The sequence below is a fragment of the Amblyraja radiata genome, chromosome 5 (assembly GCF_010909765.2).
Source record: "Amblyraja radiata isolate CabotCenter1 chromosome 5, sAmbRad1.1.pri, whole genome shotgun sequence".
In the NCBI taxonomy this organism is placed as follows: domain Eukaryota; kingdom Metazoa; phylum Chordata; class Chondrichthyes; order Rajiformes; family Rajidae; genus Amblyraja; species Amblyraja radiata.
In genome coordinates, this window is record NC_045960.1 from 28102495 (window position 1) to 28118868 (window position 16374).

Below are 16374 nucleotides of genomic sequence, written 5' to 3' on the forward strand. Positions count from 1 at the left end.
GTTGTCAGCACACCATGCTGCTAGGAGCTGGACCTCCTCCCTATAGGCCAACTCATCGTTGTTGCTGATGAGGCCAATCACCGTGGTATCATCTGCATACTTGATGATGGTGTTAGTACCATGTACAGGTGTGCAGTCGTAGGTGAAGAGGGAGTAGAGGAGGGGGCTCAGCACACAGCCCTGTGGAACGCCGGTGTTCAGGGTGAGGGTTGAAGAGGTGTGCTTGTCTAACCTAACAGACTGGGGTCTGTTGGTTAGAAAGTCCAGTATCCAGTTGCAGAGGGAGGGGTCGATGCCCAGGTTACCGAGTTTGGTGATCAGTTTAGAGGGTATAATGGTGTTGAATGCTGAGCTGTAATCGATGAACAGCAATCTGAAGAAGGGTCTGTCCATTCCCTCCACCGATGATGCCTGACCTGCTGAGTTTCTCCAGCACTTTGTGAGGGAGACTCAGTCACTGGGAATGCAAAAGAGCTGTTGCGAGAACCCTAGAAACTAGATGGGAAAAGGGGCTCACAGATAGAAACATAGAAAATAGGTGCAGGAGTAGGCCATTCGGCCCTTCGAGCCAACACCGTCATTCAATATGATCATGGTTGATCATCCAAAATCGTTCCTGCTTCCTCCCCATATCCCTTGATTCCGTTAGCCCCAAGAGCTATATATAATTCTCTCTTGAAAAGAGAGATTCAGCAGGAAAATTGGAGAGCAAGAAGAAAAGAAAATTAGAAAAGGCAAATGTTTTATTGTCTCTTACAGTTGAATTAGGAGAATTTATAACGGGGAATGGTGTCCATTATTGCCGATTATCCACTATAAATAAGTAGGGGATTACCAAGTAACAGAGTATTATTGCACAAGTAGTAGCAACAGATGTAGATGCAAGTTAATACACAAAAATACACCGTCTTTTTAGACTTTCCTATTACTGGAAACATCCTTTTCGCGTCCATTCATTCTAGTCCTTTCATTATCTGAGGTGTCATTGCGGACCTCCTCCCCCCCCCCCCCCCCTCATCTAAACTCCAGTGAACACACACCCAGAGCCTTAAAACGCTCTTCATACATTAACTCAATCATCCCCAGGATCATTCTTGCAAGCCTCCTCTGGACCCTCTTCAAAGCCAGCACATCCTTCTTCAGATATGGGGCCCAAAACTGCTCACAATATTCCAAATGTGGCCTACCAGCTTTTGATAAAACCTCAGCATTATATCCTTGATTTTATATTTTAGTCCTTTCAAAATTAGCCTGTTCGAAACATTCAGCCTGTTTCCAGGGTGTAGCTTTCAATGAATTAATAGTTAAAGGGGTAGAGAAATTTCTAGACACAACAATTGTCAAGGAATATGGGGTGAGAGTAAGGTATTGAGACAGAAGAACAGAAGGCCATGATAGAATGGATGTTGAGAGGATGTTTCCACTAGTTGGAGAGTCTAGGACCAGAGGTCATAGCCTCAGAATTAATCGACATTCCTTTAGGAAGGACATGAGAATATCTTCAGTGGTGAATCTGTGGAATTGAATTTATAGTCACAGAAGGCTGTGGACACCAAGTCAATGGATATTTTTTAGGGCAGAGATAGATAGATTCTTGATGAGTACAGGTGTCAGGGGTTATGGGTAGAAGGCAGTAGAATGGGGTTAGGAGGAAGAAGTAGATCAGCCATGATTGAATCGCAGAGTAGACTTGATGTGCCGAACGGCCTAATTCTGATACTATCACTTAGATCATCACAATAAAATTTAGAGCAGGCTCAAAGGGCCAAATATCCTATTTCATATGCTTCATGTTTAAGATGGCTTAGCCATAATCTTAGTGAATAGTGGGGAAGGTTCAGTGGCCTAATCCTGCACCTACTTCTTATGTCAGTATTGTCATTGGCTTTGCAGGAGCCATTTATGCTTAAGTTAGTTACTGCTAGTATGTCATAGCCATGTCTAGATATTTCTAATTTTATTTTTTTGGATGTTTGCGGGTGGGATTACATACGTAGATGGGTGTGTCTACATCGGAGGAGGCTAGCATAGCCACAGAGATTGGGAGTCAGTTTAGCCTCGAGGGATGGTTGAGACAACAGTTTTTTACCACTCTCACAAGAAGACACTACCACAAGACACCACACTCTCACACGACATGGATGAAACAGTTAGTAAGAACGTGAAGTTATATGAATTATTTCTTTGTTTGGTATTACTTCAATATAAGAACAATTAATCAAGAAACAATGACTGGAAGATTTTTTTTGCTATCGGCGAGTGCAAAATTATATCTCGTCTTCATCCCCGAGTAGTACTGGCAATTAGTTGGACAAAGTTGGACATTGGAAAGTTAAGAAATTGCCATTACAGGCTTATTATTGTTATGTGTACTGAGATGCTCTGTTACTTGGTAATCCCTTACTTATTTATTGTGGGTAATCGCCAATAATGGACACCATTCCCTGTTATAAATTCTCCCAATTCGACTGTAACACACAGTAAAACATTTGCATTTTCTAATATTTTTTTCTTCTTGCTCTCCAATTTTCCTGCCCAATCTCTCTCTTTTCAAGAGAGAATCATATACAGCTCTTAGGGCTAACGGAATCATAGAAATATAGAAACATAGAAATTAGGTGCAGGAGTAGGCCATTCGGCCCTTCGAGCCTGCACCGCCATTCAATATGATCATGGCTGATCATCCAACTCAGTATCCCGTACCTGCCTTCTCTCCATACCCTCTGATCCCCTTAGCCACAAGGGCCACATCTAACTCCCTCTTAAATATAGCCAATGAACTGGCCTCGACTACCCTCTGTGGCAGGGAGTTCCAGAGATTCACCACTCTGTGTGAAAAAAGTTCTTCTCATCGCGGTTTTAAAAGATTTCCCCCTTATCCTTAAGCTGTGACCCCTTGTCCTGGACTTCCCCAACATCGGGAGCAATCTTCCTGCATCTAGCCTGTCCAACCCCTTAAGAATTTTGTAAGTTTCTATAACATCCCCTCTCAATCTCCTAAATTCTAGAGAGTATAAACCAAGTCTATCCAGTCTTTCTTCATAAGACAGTCCTGACATCCCAGGGATCAGTCTGGTGAACCTTCTCTGCACTCCCTCTATGGCAATAATGTCCTTCCTCAGATTTGGAGACCAAAACTGTACGCAATACTCCAGGTGTGGTCTCACCAAGACCCTGTACAACTGCAGTAGAACCTCCCTGCTCCTATACTCAAATCCTTTTGCTATGAAAGCTAACATACCATTCGCTTTCTTCACTGCCTGCTGCACCTGCATGCCCACTTTCAATGACTGGTGTACCATGACACCCAGGTCTCGCTGCATCTCCCCTTTTCCTAGTCGGCCACCATTTAGATAATAGTCTGCTTTCCTGTTTTTGCCACCAAAATGGATAACCTCACATTTATCCACATTATACTGCATCTGCCAAACATTTGCCCACTCACCCAGCCTATCATTTGCCCACCCACCTTGCAGTCTCCTAGCATCCTCCTCACAGCTAACACTGCCCCCCAGCTTAGTGTCATCCGCAAACTTGGAGATATTGCCTTCAATTCCCTCATCCAGATCATTAATATATATTGTAAATAGCTGGGGTCCCAGCACTGAGCCTTGCGGTACCCCACTAGTCACTGCCTGCCATTGTGAAAAGGACCCGTTTTCTCCTACTCTTTGCTTCCTGTTTGCCAGCCAGTTCTCTATCCACATCAATACTGAACCCCCAATGCCATGTGCTTTAAGTTTGTAAACTAATCTCTTATGTGGGACCTTGTCGAAAGCCTTCTGGAAGTCCAGATACACCACATCCACTGGTTCTCCCCTATCCATGCTACTAGTTACATCCTCGAAAAATTCTATAATAGGGAGGAAGCAGGAACGGGGTACTGATCTTGGCTTTTCACTGCATCTCAGTACACATAATAATATGCCTATAATGACAATTTGTTAACTTTGCAATGTCCAACTTTTAATTGCCAGTATTACTCGGGGATGAAGACGAGATATAGTTTACGCACTCACCGATAGCAAAAATGAATCTTCCAGTCATTGTTTCTTGATTCATTTGTCTTTTATCGAAGTAATACAAAACAAAGAAATAATTCATATAACTTTTCGTTCTTACTAAATGTTTCATCAGTGTTGTGTAAAGTCATGTGATGGTGTGGCGTCTTGTGGTAGTGCCTTCTTGTGAGAGTGGTAAAAAACTGTTTAGCAAACATCCCTCGAGACTCCCAATCTCTGTGGCTACGCTATCCATGTCATGTCCAGTCATTGTTTCTTGATTAATAAGGTCACACATATGCATGCTGTATTTTAATACAATAGATTATGCAAAAGGAGAGATGTACCAGGGTGCAGAATATATAGTACAGCTGAAGTGAAAGTGCACATAAAAAGTACATGGCTTGCAATAAAGGAGAATGGAAATACATTTTTATCCATTCAAGAGTCTGATATCAGTGGGGACGAAGCTGCTCTTGAATCTAGCAGTACGTCTTCAAGCTTCTTCCTGACAGGAGTGGGAGAAGAGGGAATGACTGAGATGCAAGTGGTCTTTGAATAGGGGGGGGGGAGAAGAGTGCCAGATCGCATTATAGAATGGGTTCATATGAGTTTGTGAGAAAACTAGAAAGGAAAGTACTTTTGACTTTATTTAACGGATTCTATTTGAAAATATTTTTGGTAATACAAGACAGCACGTTTAATTCCATACTATCACATCTTATTATTATCCTGTTATCAGTAGCTCTAATCAGCTAACATGGTAATCCTTAATCAAAATAATGAACGCATTGTACATTTCATTGGATTTTGTACCTTCAGAATTGCTCGTTTATTGGATGTTTGAGATTTTTGCTCAAGTTTTAATCAGAACCTTCACCAGAAGGTAACGAAATGTATTTCGTTTAAAACTCACTTTAAATGGAAAGCTAGAGGTAGCTAAAGAGCCTTTAATTTAGCCAAGTGCCTTTCATTTTAAAGCCACGTTAAATGGAAAGAGATATTTGTCAAAACTCGTGCATTAACATCGGGGATATCCAGCAAATCCCAGGGCAGATGACTGAAGGTCACACATATGAAGCTGGTGGGGCGGGACGAGACGGTGGGAGAGGCATTGCTGGTTGCACGTACCTGCGCTGCTATGGACCTTCGGAAAAGACAAGCCATGGCATCGTTCGCCAGTGATTTAAAGTTCTGGCGTCCCGCACGGCTTGTTCAGTGCGATGTGTGCAGAGCTCGCTGCTGGAGCCGCCGGCGATGGAGCGGCCAATCTGCTGCAGCAGCGTCAACCAAAGATGATGGAAGCAGCGCCCTGACTGGCGACGCTCGCAATCTGCACTCTGACCCGTGACCAAATACCCTAGCAACCAATCAGGGCGCCGGAAGCCTCTTAGTTCCGCCTCGCCGGGGGAGGGGGAAACAAGCGTCGTTTTGATAGGCGGGGTCGCTGCAAGGGGGGGCGGGGAAGGCTTTCTATTGGTGGGGCAGGGCTCGGCCACGCTCCGACAGGGATTCCTATTGGTGGAGAGCGGGGAGAGTTCTCATTGGCGGCAGCTGGAAGGGTTCCTATTGGTGGAGCCAGGAAGGACGGACCCCAGCTGGGGAGGGGCGGGGCGTGTGGGGGCGGGGCCTGTGAAGAGGGCGTGGACTGAGGGGGAGGGGTGGGGCGGGGCTTGTGGGGGGATGGCCGGGCTTGGGTGGTGCGGGTGCGGGGCCTGGGTGGTGAGGGGCGGGGCCTGGGGCGAGGGCGGGGTCTGAGTGGAGAGGGGCGGGGCGGTGCCGGGCGAGGGCGGGTCTGAGCGGGAGGGGCGGGGCCTGGCCCTGTCCGGGGTACCCGAGGCGGCGAGCCCGACCTTGATGACGGAGGATCGATGGCGACCTCCTCCGTGTCCAAGGTAAAGGCTGAATCGCTGCAGTAGCAGCACCGAGAACGCGTGTGTGGGAATTATGTGTGTGCGTGTGTGGGGATTATGTGTGTGCGTGTGTGGGGGAGTCGCTGCAATGATGATCGGATGATGAAAGTGGCGGAGTAAATCAGCAGCTCAAGCAGCATCTCTGCAGAAAGGGAATAGGTGACGGTTCGGGTCTGAAGAAGGGTTCTTGGGCAGAGCTGTTCCCAAAGCGAGCTGAGATGCAACCCAAAAGTATGCTTTCTAGGGTGCATCTGCAGAAGTTTATAAGAGTCACTGATTTTCCCTCCGCATTTTCAGGAAGTAGAGACATTGTTGTGCCTTCTTGGCTGTTGTGGTTGGTTAAGTTTTGTTTATTGTCACATGTACTGAGGTACAGTGAAAAGCTTGTGCTGCGTGCTATCCAATCAGCGCAAAAACAACACATGATTACAATCGAGCCATTCACAGTGTACAGATACATGATATGGGGATAATGTTTAGTGCAAGGTAAATCCAGTAAACCCCAATCAAAGATAGTCTGAGGGTCACCAAAGAAGTAGACAGTAGTTCAGGACTGCTCTGGTTTTAGGATGATTCCGTTGCCTGATAACAGCTGGGAAGAAACCGCCCTGAATCTGGAGGAGTGCGTTTTCACACGTCCACAACAGATCACTGACGCAGATCACAACAGAACAATTAACTTGAAAACTTGAAGCTTCCAATCATTATGCTTCCCCACCATTGATTGACTTCCTTCACCATGCTTCCTGAAGTCAATAACTAACTCCTTCACCTTGCTGACCATGTCACTAAGTTCACCATGTACTCCATCTCGTCTTGTTATATGATCCGGCCCACCACAGTGGTGTCATCCGCAAATTGCAGTTCAGTTTAGTTCAGTGGTGAATCTGTGGAATTCTTTGTCACAGAAGGCTGCTGAGGCCAAGTCAGTGGATATGTTTAAGGCTGAGATAGATAGATTCTTGATTAGTGCAGGGGTCCAAGGTTATGGGGAGAAGGCAGGAGAATGGGGTTAAGAGGGGAAGATAGATTAGCCATGATTGAATGGTGGAGTAGACTTGATGGGCCGAATAGCCTAATTCTACTCCTATCACTTATGGCCTAATTACCTATCCTCACTGATTGAGGTATGTGGTTTAGAAAGTCGATGATCCAGTAGCAGAGGGGGAAACTGCTTCTTAGGTCCAGGAATTTGGAGATGAGTATGGATGGGATCATGGCGTTGAAAGCAGAGCTATAGTCGACAAATAGTAGTCTGATGTAGGCATCCTTGGTGTCTAGGTGTTCAGGTAATTAAATAAATCTGGAGATCAAAGCTTGTATTAGTAATGGTAAATAGGAAACTGATTGTCAGGGAAGGAAATCTCTGTTGATTTACCAGGTCTGGACTAGACATGATTCTAGACCCACCTATGGCTGTTGCCTGCCCACTGAAATTAGTGAGTAAATCATTTGGTGCAGAGGCAATGAGGGATGAACAATAACTGCTGGGATTGTCAGCAATGCCCTCAACAATGAAATAACAAATAATCCTCCAAGCTCTGTGTTCTCTGACTGACTTGAGTATTTTTTATTTGGGAATAAACCAGAAGAATTGAATTGAATACATTTTATTAGCCAAGTATGTATATATACAAGGAATTTGCCTTGGTGCTTTGCTCGCAAGTAACAACACTATATACTGTACAGTAGACAATTAAAACTAAAACATTATAATTTAAACATGTGAAGAATGAAATAAAATACCAGAGCAAAAGGAGGCTACAGACTTTTGGCTGTTGAGTAGAGCTACTGCTCGTGGAATAAAAGCTGTTTTTATGTCTGGCTGTGGCAGTTTTGACAGTCCGGAGTCGCCTTCCAGAGGGAAGTGCTTCAAAGAGTTTGTCGCCAGGGTCAGAGATGATCTTAGCGGCTCGCCTCCTGGCCCTTGCAGTGTACAGTTCGTCGATGGGGGGGGATGGTTGCAGCCAACAACCTTCTCGCCTGATCGAACGATTCGCTGCAGCCTCCGGATGTCATGCTTTTGGCTGAGCCAAACCAGACCATGATGGAGAAGGTGAGGACAGTATAGAACTGGACCATCATTGCCTAAGGCAGATTGTGTTTTCTCAGCTGCCGCAGGAAGTACATTCTCTGTTGGGCCTTTTTGACTGTGGAGTCGATGGTGGCCTCCCATTTAAGGTCCTTGGGGATGGTTCCAAGGAACTTAAATTACTCCACAGTTGTGACTGTTGTGTTGTTGATGGTGAGTGGGGGGGAGTGGAGGGGGAGCTCTCCCCTCACTCACCATCATTTTGTTTATACCCAATTATGCAATTCTTCTAGCGTAGAGTCATACAAAGTGGAAACAGGCCCTTCGGACCAATTTGTACATGCCGACCAACATGCCCCATCCACACTAGTCCCACCTGCTTGCGCTTGGCCCATAGCCCTCTAAACTTATCCCATCCATGATTTAATGGTGCTTTAGTTATGTACCTGTGCCATGTACCGGTCCAATTATCTCTTAAACCCATTGACCATCTTGCCTGCAGTGAACCATTGCATACTGTGTTTAAACAAAATGCACACTATGTAGATGTAACTTTCTTGAGTCTCTTCCATTTTCCATGCAGGGTTGCTTTGTGTTCAAGCCCAAAGATTCCAAAAAGAGAAAAACATCTACCACAGGTTTGTAGCAAGAATTTGATTTCAGGAAATTCTGTGCAGATTAAGTATATAATATTTGAGAAATTAATACTGAATTTTGTAACTTTAGTATTTTTTAATGTCAAACAACATTTTGTTTTTGTCATCAGTTCACACATTTTCATACTGAGATTTTTTTGGTTGAATTTTCCATCACCACTTACCACCCAACTTAAAATTATCCTTCTAAAATTAAATGTAAGTAGTGACATTTTGAGGTATGGGAATGTGTTGACTCTTCGTATCACTATTCACTATTGCTCCATTGAAACTAGCTGTAGATCTTCCGCATGTATAGTTTAGTGTAGAAATCCCAAAGTTGTCAATATGTTAGCTCCTCTAGGTTTTGTGGTTTTCTCCACACGAAGCAAGGAAAATCATTTGCTTGTGATGTGAACCAATGTGAACTTTTACAAACATCTTTCTGTAATGTACTCGAAAAACATGCTTTATTTATAAGATATCCAAGTGATTTCAAAAGACATTGTAAATCATTCTTACTGGATTTCAAGAAATGTTTTAAAGAAATAACAAATAAGAATTTAATGTATGTTTTGACAAAAAAGAGTAAAAATAATATTATTTTTGAAAATATTACCTCAATTGCTTAAACATGATGCATGATCTAATGTTCAGTTTATATTATCTTTAATTGATTCAAAATTTTACAGCCTGCATTGACATTCTTGGGTTGTTCATGTGATGGATTACTTAGATTAACAATGTTGCTGTTGTTAGATGGTAGGGCACACATATACAGATACGTGACAGAGATATTCAAGATCTTTGTAGGTAACTTTACTTGAGGCTAATGGTGAGCACCATTGCATTGTTAGAGTCAGAGTCATAGCCCTTCAGTGCAGTGAGTGGACTTCAGTTCAATCTAGTGAATCAACTACCATTTACACGATTCCTACCATAACCATTTGTTTTCTTTTATTCTTGCATGTGCATCCACTGCACCCAGATTCTTCCACTCACCTGCATGCCAGGGGAAATTTACAATGGTCAAATAACCAACATTTCACCTACATATTTGTGGATAATAGGAGGGAACTGGACCACCCAGAGCAAACCCATGTGGTGACACACGGTAGACACAAAATGCTGGAGTAACTCAGCAAGTGAGGCAGTATCTCTGGAGAGAAGGAATGGGCGACGTTTCGAGTCAAGACCCTTCAGACTGATGTCAGGGGAGGGGGTGGGACAAAGATAGAATGTAGTCGGAGACAGTAAGACTAGTGGGAGAACGGGGGAGGGGATGGAGAGGGAAAGCAAGGGCTATCTGAAGTTAGAGAAGTCAATGTTCATACCACTGGGGTGTAAACTACCCAAGCGACATATGAGGTGCTGTTCCTCCAATTTGCGCTGGGCCTCACTCTGACAATGGAGGAGGCCCAGGACAGAAAGGTCAGATTTGGAATGGGAGGGGGAGTTGAAGTGCTGAGCCACCGGGAGATCGGGTGATAAGAAGGACTGAGCGGAGTTCAGTGAAATGATCGCCGAGCCTGCGCTTGGTCTCACCGATGTAGAGAAGTTGACAGCTTACAGTAGATGAGATTGCAGGTGGTGCAAGTGAACTCTGCCTCACCTAGGAAAGATTGTTTGGGTCCTTGGATGGAGTCAAGGGGGGAGAGGTAAACGGACAAGTGTTGCAGTTGCAGGGGAAAGTATCTGGGCAGGGGGTGGTTTGGGTGGGAAGGGACGAGTTGACCAGGGAGTTTCGGAGGGAATGGTCTCTGCGGAAAGCAGAAAGGGGTGGAGATGGGAAGATGTGGCCAGTAGTGGGATCCCGTTGGAGGTGAAGAAAATGTTGGAGGATTATTTGCTGTATGCAATGGCTGATGGGGTGGAAGGTGAGGACAAGGGGGACTGTGTCCTTGTTACGAATGGGGGAGGGGGAGTTAGAGCGGAGCTGCGGAATATTGAGGAGACCCTAGTGAGAGCCTCATCTGTAATGGAAGAGGGGAACCCCCGTTTCCTAAAGAATGAGGACATCTCTGATGCCCTGGTATGGAACACCTCATCCTGGGTGGAATTGGGAGTAGCGGATAGAGTCTTTACAGGAAACAGGGTGGGCAGAAGTGTAGTCTAGATAGCTATGATAGTCAGTAGGTTTACAGGGAACGTGCAAACTCCGTATAGACAGCACTCAAGGTCAGGATTGATCCTGCGTCTGCTGCCACTGTGTACTGCTGTGAAGTCGAGTGCAATAGATTATCAAATATCAGTTGTAACATTTTATAGCGATATGGGAAGAGGTTCATGATAACCGAGGTGCCTACCTGGAGATAAACCTATTTGTCTGCAATTGTCTCGTATCCCCTTGGGATTGATGATATCTACCACACCAAAACCCAGTTGGGCTAATTTCTATAACTGATACTTAGAGTTTTTAATATGCAATTTATATCTTATGTGAGCTAAAATAAAAAAATGATATCCTGTAAGAGTGGTGGGTTTGTGGAACTTGCTGCCACAAGGAATGATTGAGGTGAAGAGTACAGATGCATTTGGTGGAGGCTAGACAAGGGAGAAAGGAAGACGGGTTATACTGGATCTAGAGGAAGAAAGGTGGGAAGAGATTTCAGCGAGTGTTCGTGCCATTGTGGCCATCCTGTGCAGAATATCTTATCCGTCTGTAATCCTCACTAGCCTGAATTTGTACTTGGAGCTTTAGTGGGAATTGCATTATTTATACTATTAATATTCATTTTAAAGAACTGGTAAGGGCAACTTCAATAAAGAGTATCCCAGATCACTGTTTTGCTCCCAACAAGTGCCACGTTTGATCTTGCAGCTATATCTGTTGAAGAAGATATCTGCTAAATGTGGGAATGGGATCTGTGTGGTTGCATTAGAGTAATTGGTTATTTACTATTTATTTATTTCCCAAGTCTTCTCTGGACCATTAGGTTTTTCAAAACTGATTCATTCAGATATATAAAATGTTGTTTGACCTGACCAAGTATGCTCACTGCTTCCTATGTTACAGCCGACTACTTTCAGAAAGGCAAAGCCGTTTCAGAGAATGACAAGTTGCGATTTAGTTCCTATCAGTCACTATGGCAACAGATGAAAGAGGAAACGGAGGTAAGCTCTGGTATTCAGGGGTAATCCAGTGGGAGGTGAGGTTTAGATAGAGTGGGTGTGGAAAGGGTGTTTTGCAGTATTGTGAGAGTCTAGAACCAGAGGGCACAGCCTCAAAATAAAAGGACGTACCTTCCGAATGGAGATGAGGAGGAAACTCTTTAGCGAGAGGGTGGTGAATCTGTGGAATTCATTGCCACAGATGTCTGTGGAGGCCAAGTCATTGGGTATTTTTAAAGCAGAGATTGGCGGGTCCTTGATTAATAACGGTGTCAAAGGTTATGGGGAGAAGGCAAGAGAAAGGGGTTGAGAGGGAAAAATTGATCAACCATGATTGAATGGCATAGTAGACTCGATGGGCTATATGGCCTAATTCTGCTCCCATGTGTTATGGTCTTACGTTGGTGTCCGAATAATGCGTTGCAGCTGAAATGAATTACAGAGCAGCTATCATTAATTTATTTGCACACTCGAAACAAACAACTCTGCTTATCTACTTCCATATATTTGATTTAATTGGATCTTTCTTGTGTTTCTAAAATTGTAGTTGAGAATTAGTAAATTTGAAAATAATCAAGAACAAATTATTTGGCTAGAATCCTTCCTCCCCCTTCAACTACTGTATTTAGAAATTTACATTTGGGTCTTGACCCGAACGTCACCCATTCCTTCTATCCAGGGATGCTGCCTGTCCCGCTGAGTTACTCCAGTTTTTTATTCCTATCTTCAATTTAAACCAGCATCTGCAGTTCCTTCCTACACATTACATTTTTCAGTTTGATTAATATTAGTTGCATACATTATCCACTGAAGCTAAATACATTTGGAGTGTTTTCAGAATTCCTTCTAATGAGTGATATGTTTTTTTAATTTTCCCAATAAAATATTTTTTATAAAAGAGCAGACGGGGCTCTAGTGAGTTAACAGCAATACTATCTTGTTATTTTGCCTTGCCAATGACAGATTCTCTAAAATGTGTGTTTCAAACACAGTTTAAATTTTTTTTGTCTCTTATGGACTAATTTTCACCCTTTATCTAACACCCTATGAAATCTAACCAAAGTTTATAATAAAAATGTTATCTGCTAAAAACTGCTGTAGAATGAGAACAGAATGCATCCCCACTGGATAGATACAAAACTACTCGGGACTCAGGTTGCAGCACAATGCTTCTTTTTCCAAAGTCAATTGAAGAATAATTTACCAAGTATTTTGGAGAACTGTAGCCTTTTTAGGGCAAATGCACTGATTTCCAATGACCAGAATACATTGGCACAGATCTGATGTTTGTACTGATGTTAATGCTTCAATGTCTCTGAAGCAACTTTTTTCTAATAAACGTTTTCATTGATAAGACTGCCATGTCCATAACTGCCCTGATAATTAGTATGTGGCTGGGTTATCTCCAAGGGCAAGCACGTTGTTGTGCCTGGAGTCAAAGATGGATGAAATCTTGGATAGCAGGTTTCTTTTCCCGGATGGTCACTGGTGAACAAAATCTTTTTTATTATAATCCAATAAGCTTTTGTTCATCATTGCTAATCCTAACATCATATTCAAGATTTATTTAGCTACTTGAGTTCCTGAGTTGCCTTGGTGGGATCCTATCTCATGTATATTGATCAAAAGCTCTTCGTAATGTGCTGGGTTAGAATTTCTGCAAAGTTCACCTAACCCAACCCCTATCATAAGTTTAGTTTATGTTTAGTTTAAAGATACAGCGTAGAAACAAGCCCTTCGGCCCCCCCGTGTCCGCACCGACCAGCAATCCCCACACGTTAACACTATCCTACACACACTAGGGACAATTTTACATTTACACCAAGCCAATTAACCTACAAACCTGTACATTTTTGGATTGTGGGAGGAAACTCACGCAGGTCAAGAGGAGAACATACAAACTCCGTACAGACAAGCACCCGTCATGAGGTTCAAACCAGGGTATCTGGCGCTGTAAGGCAATAGCTCTACCGCTACGCCACCCTGCCGCCCATAACCTATACAAAAAAACTCTGAAAAATTGCAGAACTTGAGCCAATTATGTGAACTTTCTACTGAAATACCATTCTGAAAAGGCCTGTGGAAATTTCTGCCACCTGTTCTGTGGTTAAATTGAAGCTATTTTTGACGAGAATTGAAAACATTTTGTGATGAGAATAGCACTGTCTGTTACGGGATTATTTTTGTTATATGCGGGTGTCATTTTTGTGCTTTTATTCACAGAGGTTGCAGGAGAATTTAAATGAGAAGATGTTTGATAGCTTCATTTCATTTATTAAAAAATCCCATGTTCAAGTTAATTCTGAAGTAAATGATTGGAGCTATCGGATGAGGTGCTCTGAGATTCCCACCGCAGCCCTTGTTCTTGGTGAGCCCATTAATTTATTATTTTAAAACATTTAGTTTCATTTATTATTGTTACATATACCGAGGAAGAGTGAAAAGCTTTTGAGTTATGTCCTATTCAGTCGGCGGAAAGACTATCCACGATTACAGTCAAGCCATCTACAGTGAGATGTGAAGATTTATATAGTGTGGATTGAGAGAAAAAGGCACAGTCAAAGATCTTAGATAAGAGTGCTTAAAATGTTGACCAGTCCAGTTAACAGGGGAAATGTATTTAACAGAAACAACTTCATGAGAAGGAATGCAGCAGGTAATGAAGGTAGTATGCTGTCTGCTTTCACAAAAGGAGGCAAGCTTGAGGCAAATGTCATGTTCAGTATCATCCTTCTGGAGCATGCTGTATTCTTTTGGTCTGAACATCAACTTTTAGCTGCTGAATTTAGCTATATTCATCCTGATACTTTTATAACTAGTAGATAGGGTGGTCAAAAAGGCTTTTGCCGCACTGGCCTTCATCAGCCAGAGTTTTGAGTATAGAAATTTGGGAGGTCAAGTTGCAGTTGTATAAGATGTTGGTGAGGCCACATTTGGAGTATTGTGTTCTGTTCTGGGCACCATCTTATATGAAAGATGGTGTCAAGCTGGAAAGGGTACAGAGAAGATTTACGATTTTGTTGCCAGGATTAGAGGGTCTGAACTATAGGGGAGGTTAAGTAGGCTGGGATTCTACTCCTTGGAGTGCAGGAGGATGAGGGGTGATCTTATAGAGTTGTATAAAATCATGAGAGGAATAGATCGGGTAGGTGCTCAGAGTCTCTTGCCAGAGTAGGTGAATCGATGACCAGAGGACATAGGTTTAGGTGAAGGGGAAAAGATTTAATAGGAATCTGAGGAGTAACCTTTTAATACACAAGGTGGTGGGTGTATGGAACAAGCTGCCAGAGGAAGTAGTTGAGGCTGGGACTATCCCAATATTTAAGAAACGGACAGGTACATGGATAGGACAGGTTTGGAGGGATATGGGCCAAATGCGGGCAGGTGGGACAAGTGTAGGGTCATGGTGGCCGGTGTGGGCAAGTTGGGCCGAAGGGCCTGTTTCCACTCTGTATCAGTCGGACTATAACTGCTATTGATGGGCCCTATGACATCTGGAACTTTGTTGAGTTTAGAGAACAGGAACTCTTTGGGAAAACTACACTTGCAGAACCTCTACTGAGTACTATTGGGCCTCTCCTCTTGCTGTGGGTCTGTCTTTCCACCCCATGTTGGTCATTGTTCTTTCAGCATTTCATCTTTAGCTTTGCCTCTGCATCCACATGCAATCTTTATATTTCAATTGTCTTGCTCTATTTTACACCTAGCATTTTGTGCCTCTTAACACCGTGACCCCTTGGATTTTGTGGTCTCTCTATTCTCATGTTTGGGGAATATCATTTGCACTATCGACTGTAACTAATTCCTAACCATCTTCAACAAGCAAGTGGTGATACAACCACATTTAAGACCAACACTCTTCTCCTCCTCCCCCCCCCCCCCCCCCCCCCCCCCCCCCAACTTGGATATTGCCACCAATCATATTTTGGTAAAACTGCTTGCACTTCAAATCTGAGCAGTAAAATTATTTTTCTTTCTACCCACACACACTGTTTTTTGTATTTCCGATATTTCCATTTTCTGTTGCTGTTTTTTTTTGGTCTTCTTTGGATGCATCTGGCATCAGAATCCAGAAATCCCATTTGTCTGATGTTAGATTTCAGACACTTGAATGTTTTTTTTTCCCTTAAAAGAATAACTTCTCCAAAGAATATACAATTATAGGACACGGGTACCATATTGAATCATAAACTTTATTCTTTCCTATAAACGGTGACTACCTTTACCTTATAAATGGTGACTACCTTTTAGAATCTAGGAAGAGGAGGATTGATTTTGGTGTTAACTTTTCAGATGTGCATTTCCACATGTTTAAACTATAATGTTTTATTATTAATGTTTAATGTTTTATGTGTTATTCTTAATTGCTACTGTATGTCGTGTTGTTACTTGCGAGCAGAGCACCAAGGCAAATTCCTTGTATGTGTACATACTTGGCCAATAAACATTCATTCATTCATTATTCATTCAACCAAACCAGGGCATCGGAGATGTCCTCATTCTTTAGGGAACGAGGGTTCCCCTCTTCAACCTATTTATGCCTACTATATTCAGTTGTGCTGAAGCAAAGCAAGAATTTAATTATCCTATCTGGGACACATGACAATAAACTCTCTTGAATCTCTTGAATGAGGCTCTCACCAGGGTCTCTTCTATACCCGTAGCTCCGCTCTCACTCCCCA

General features: G+C 43.0%; 2 protein-coding genes across 4 annotated transcripts in view; one reads left to right on the forward strand and one right to left on the reverse strand.

The window, feature by feature from the left end:
• The window catches only part of rars2 (arginyl-tRNA synthetase 2, mitochondrial), a 74158-nt gene extending 68818 nt beyond the window's left edge, over positions 1-5340 (reverse strand). Inside the window, exon 1 of the mRNA XM_033020843.1 lies at positions 5133-5340. Within this exon, the coding sequence (XP_032876734.1) occupies positions 5133-5168 (36 nt within the window). The 5' untranslated portion in view covers positions 5169-5340. The remainder of the gene's footprint in view (positions 1-5132) is intronic.
• Positions 5341-5788: 448 nt separating this feature from the next.
• Positions 5789-16374, forward strand: part of orc3 (origin recognition complex subunit 3) — a 57415-nt gene continuing 46829 nt past the window's right edge. For 2 of the 3 annotated variants that reach the window (XM_033020845.1, XM_033020847.1), the window contains exons 1-4: positions 5789-5896; positions 8530-8584; positions 11598-11695; positions 13916-14060. In XM_033020845.1, coding sequence (XP_032876736.1) covers positions 5873-5896; positions 8530-8584; positions 11598-11695; positions 13916-14060 — 322 coding nt within the window. In that variant the 5' untranslated portion in view covers positions 5789-5872. The remainder of the gene's footprint in view (positions 5897-8529; positions 8585-11597; positions 11696-13915; positions 14061-16374) is intronic. The other variant, XM_033020846.1, reaches the window with a different exon arrangement.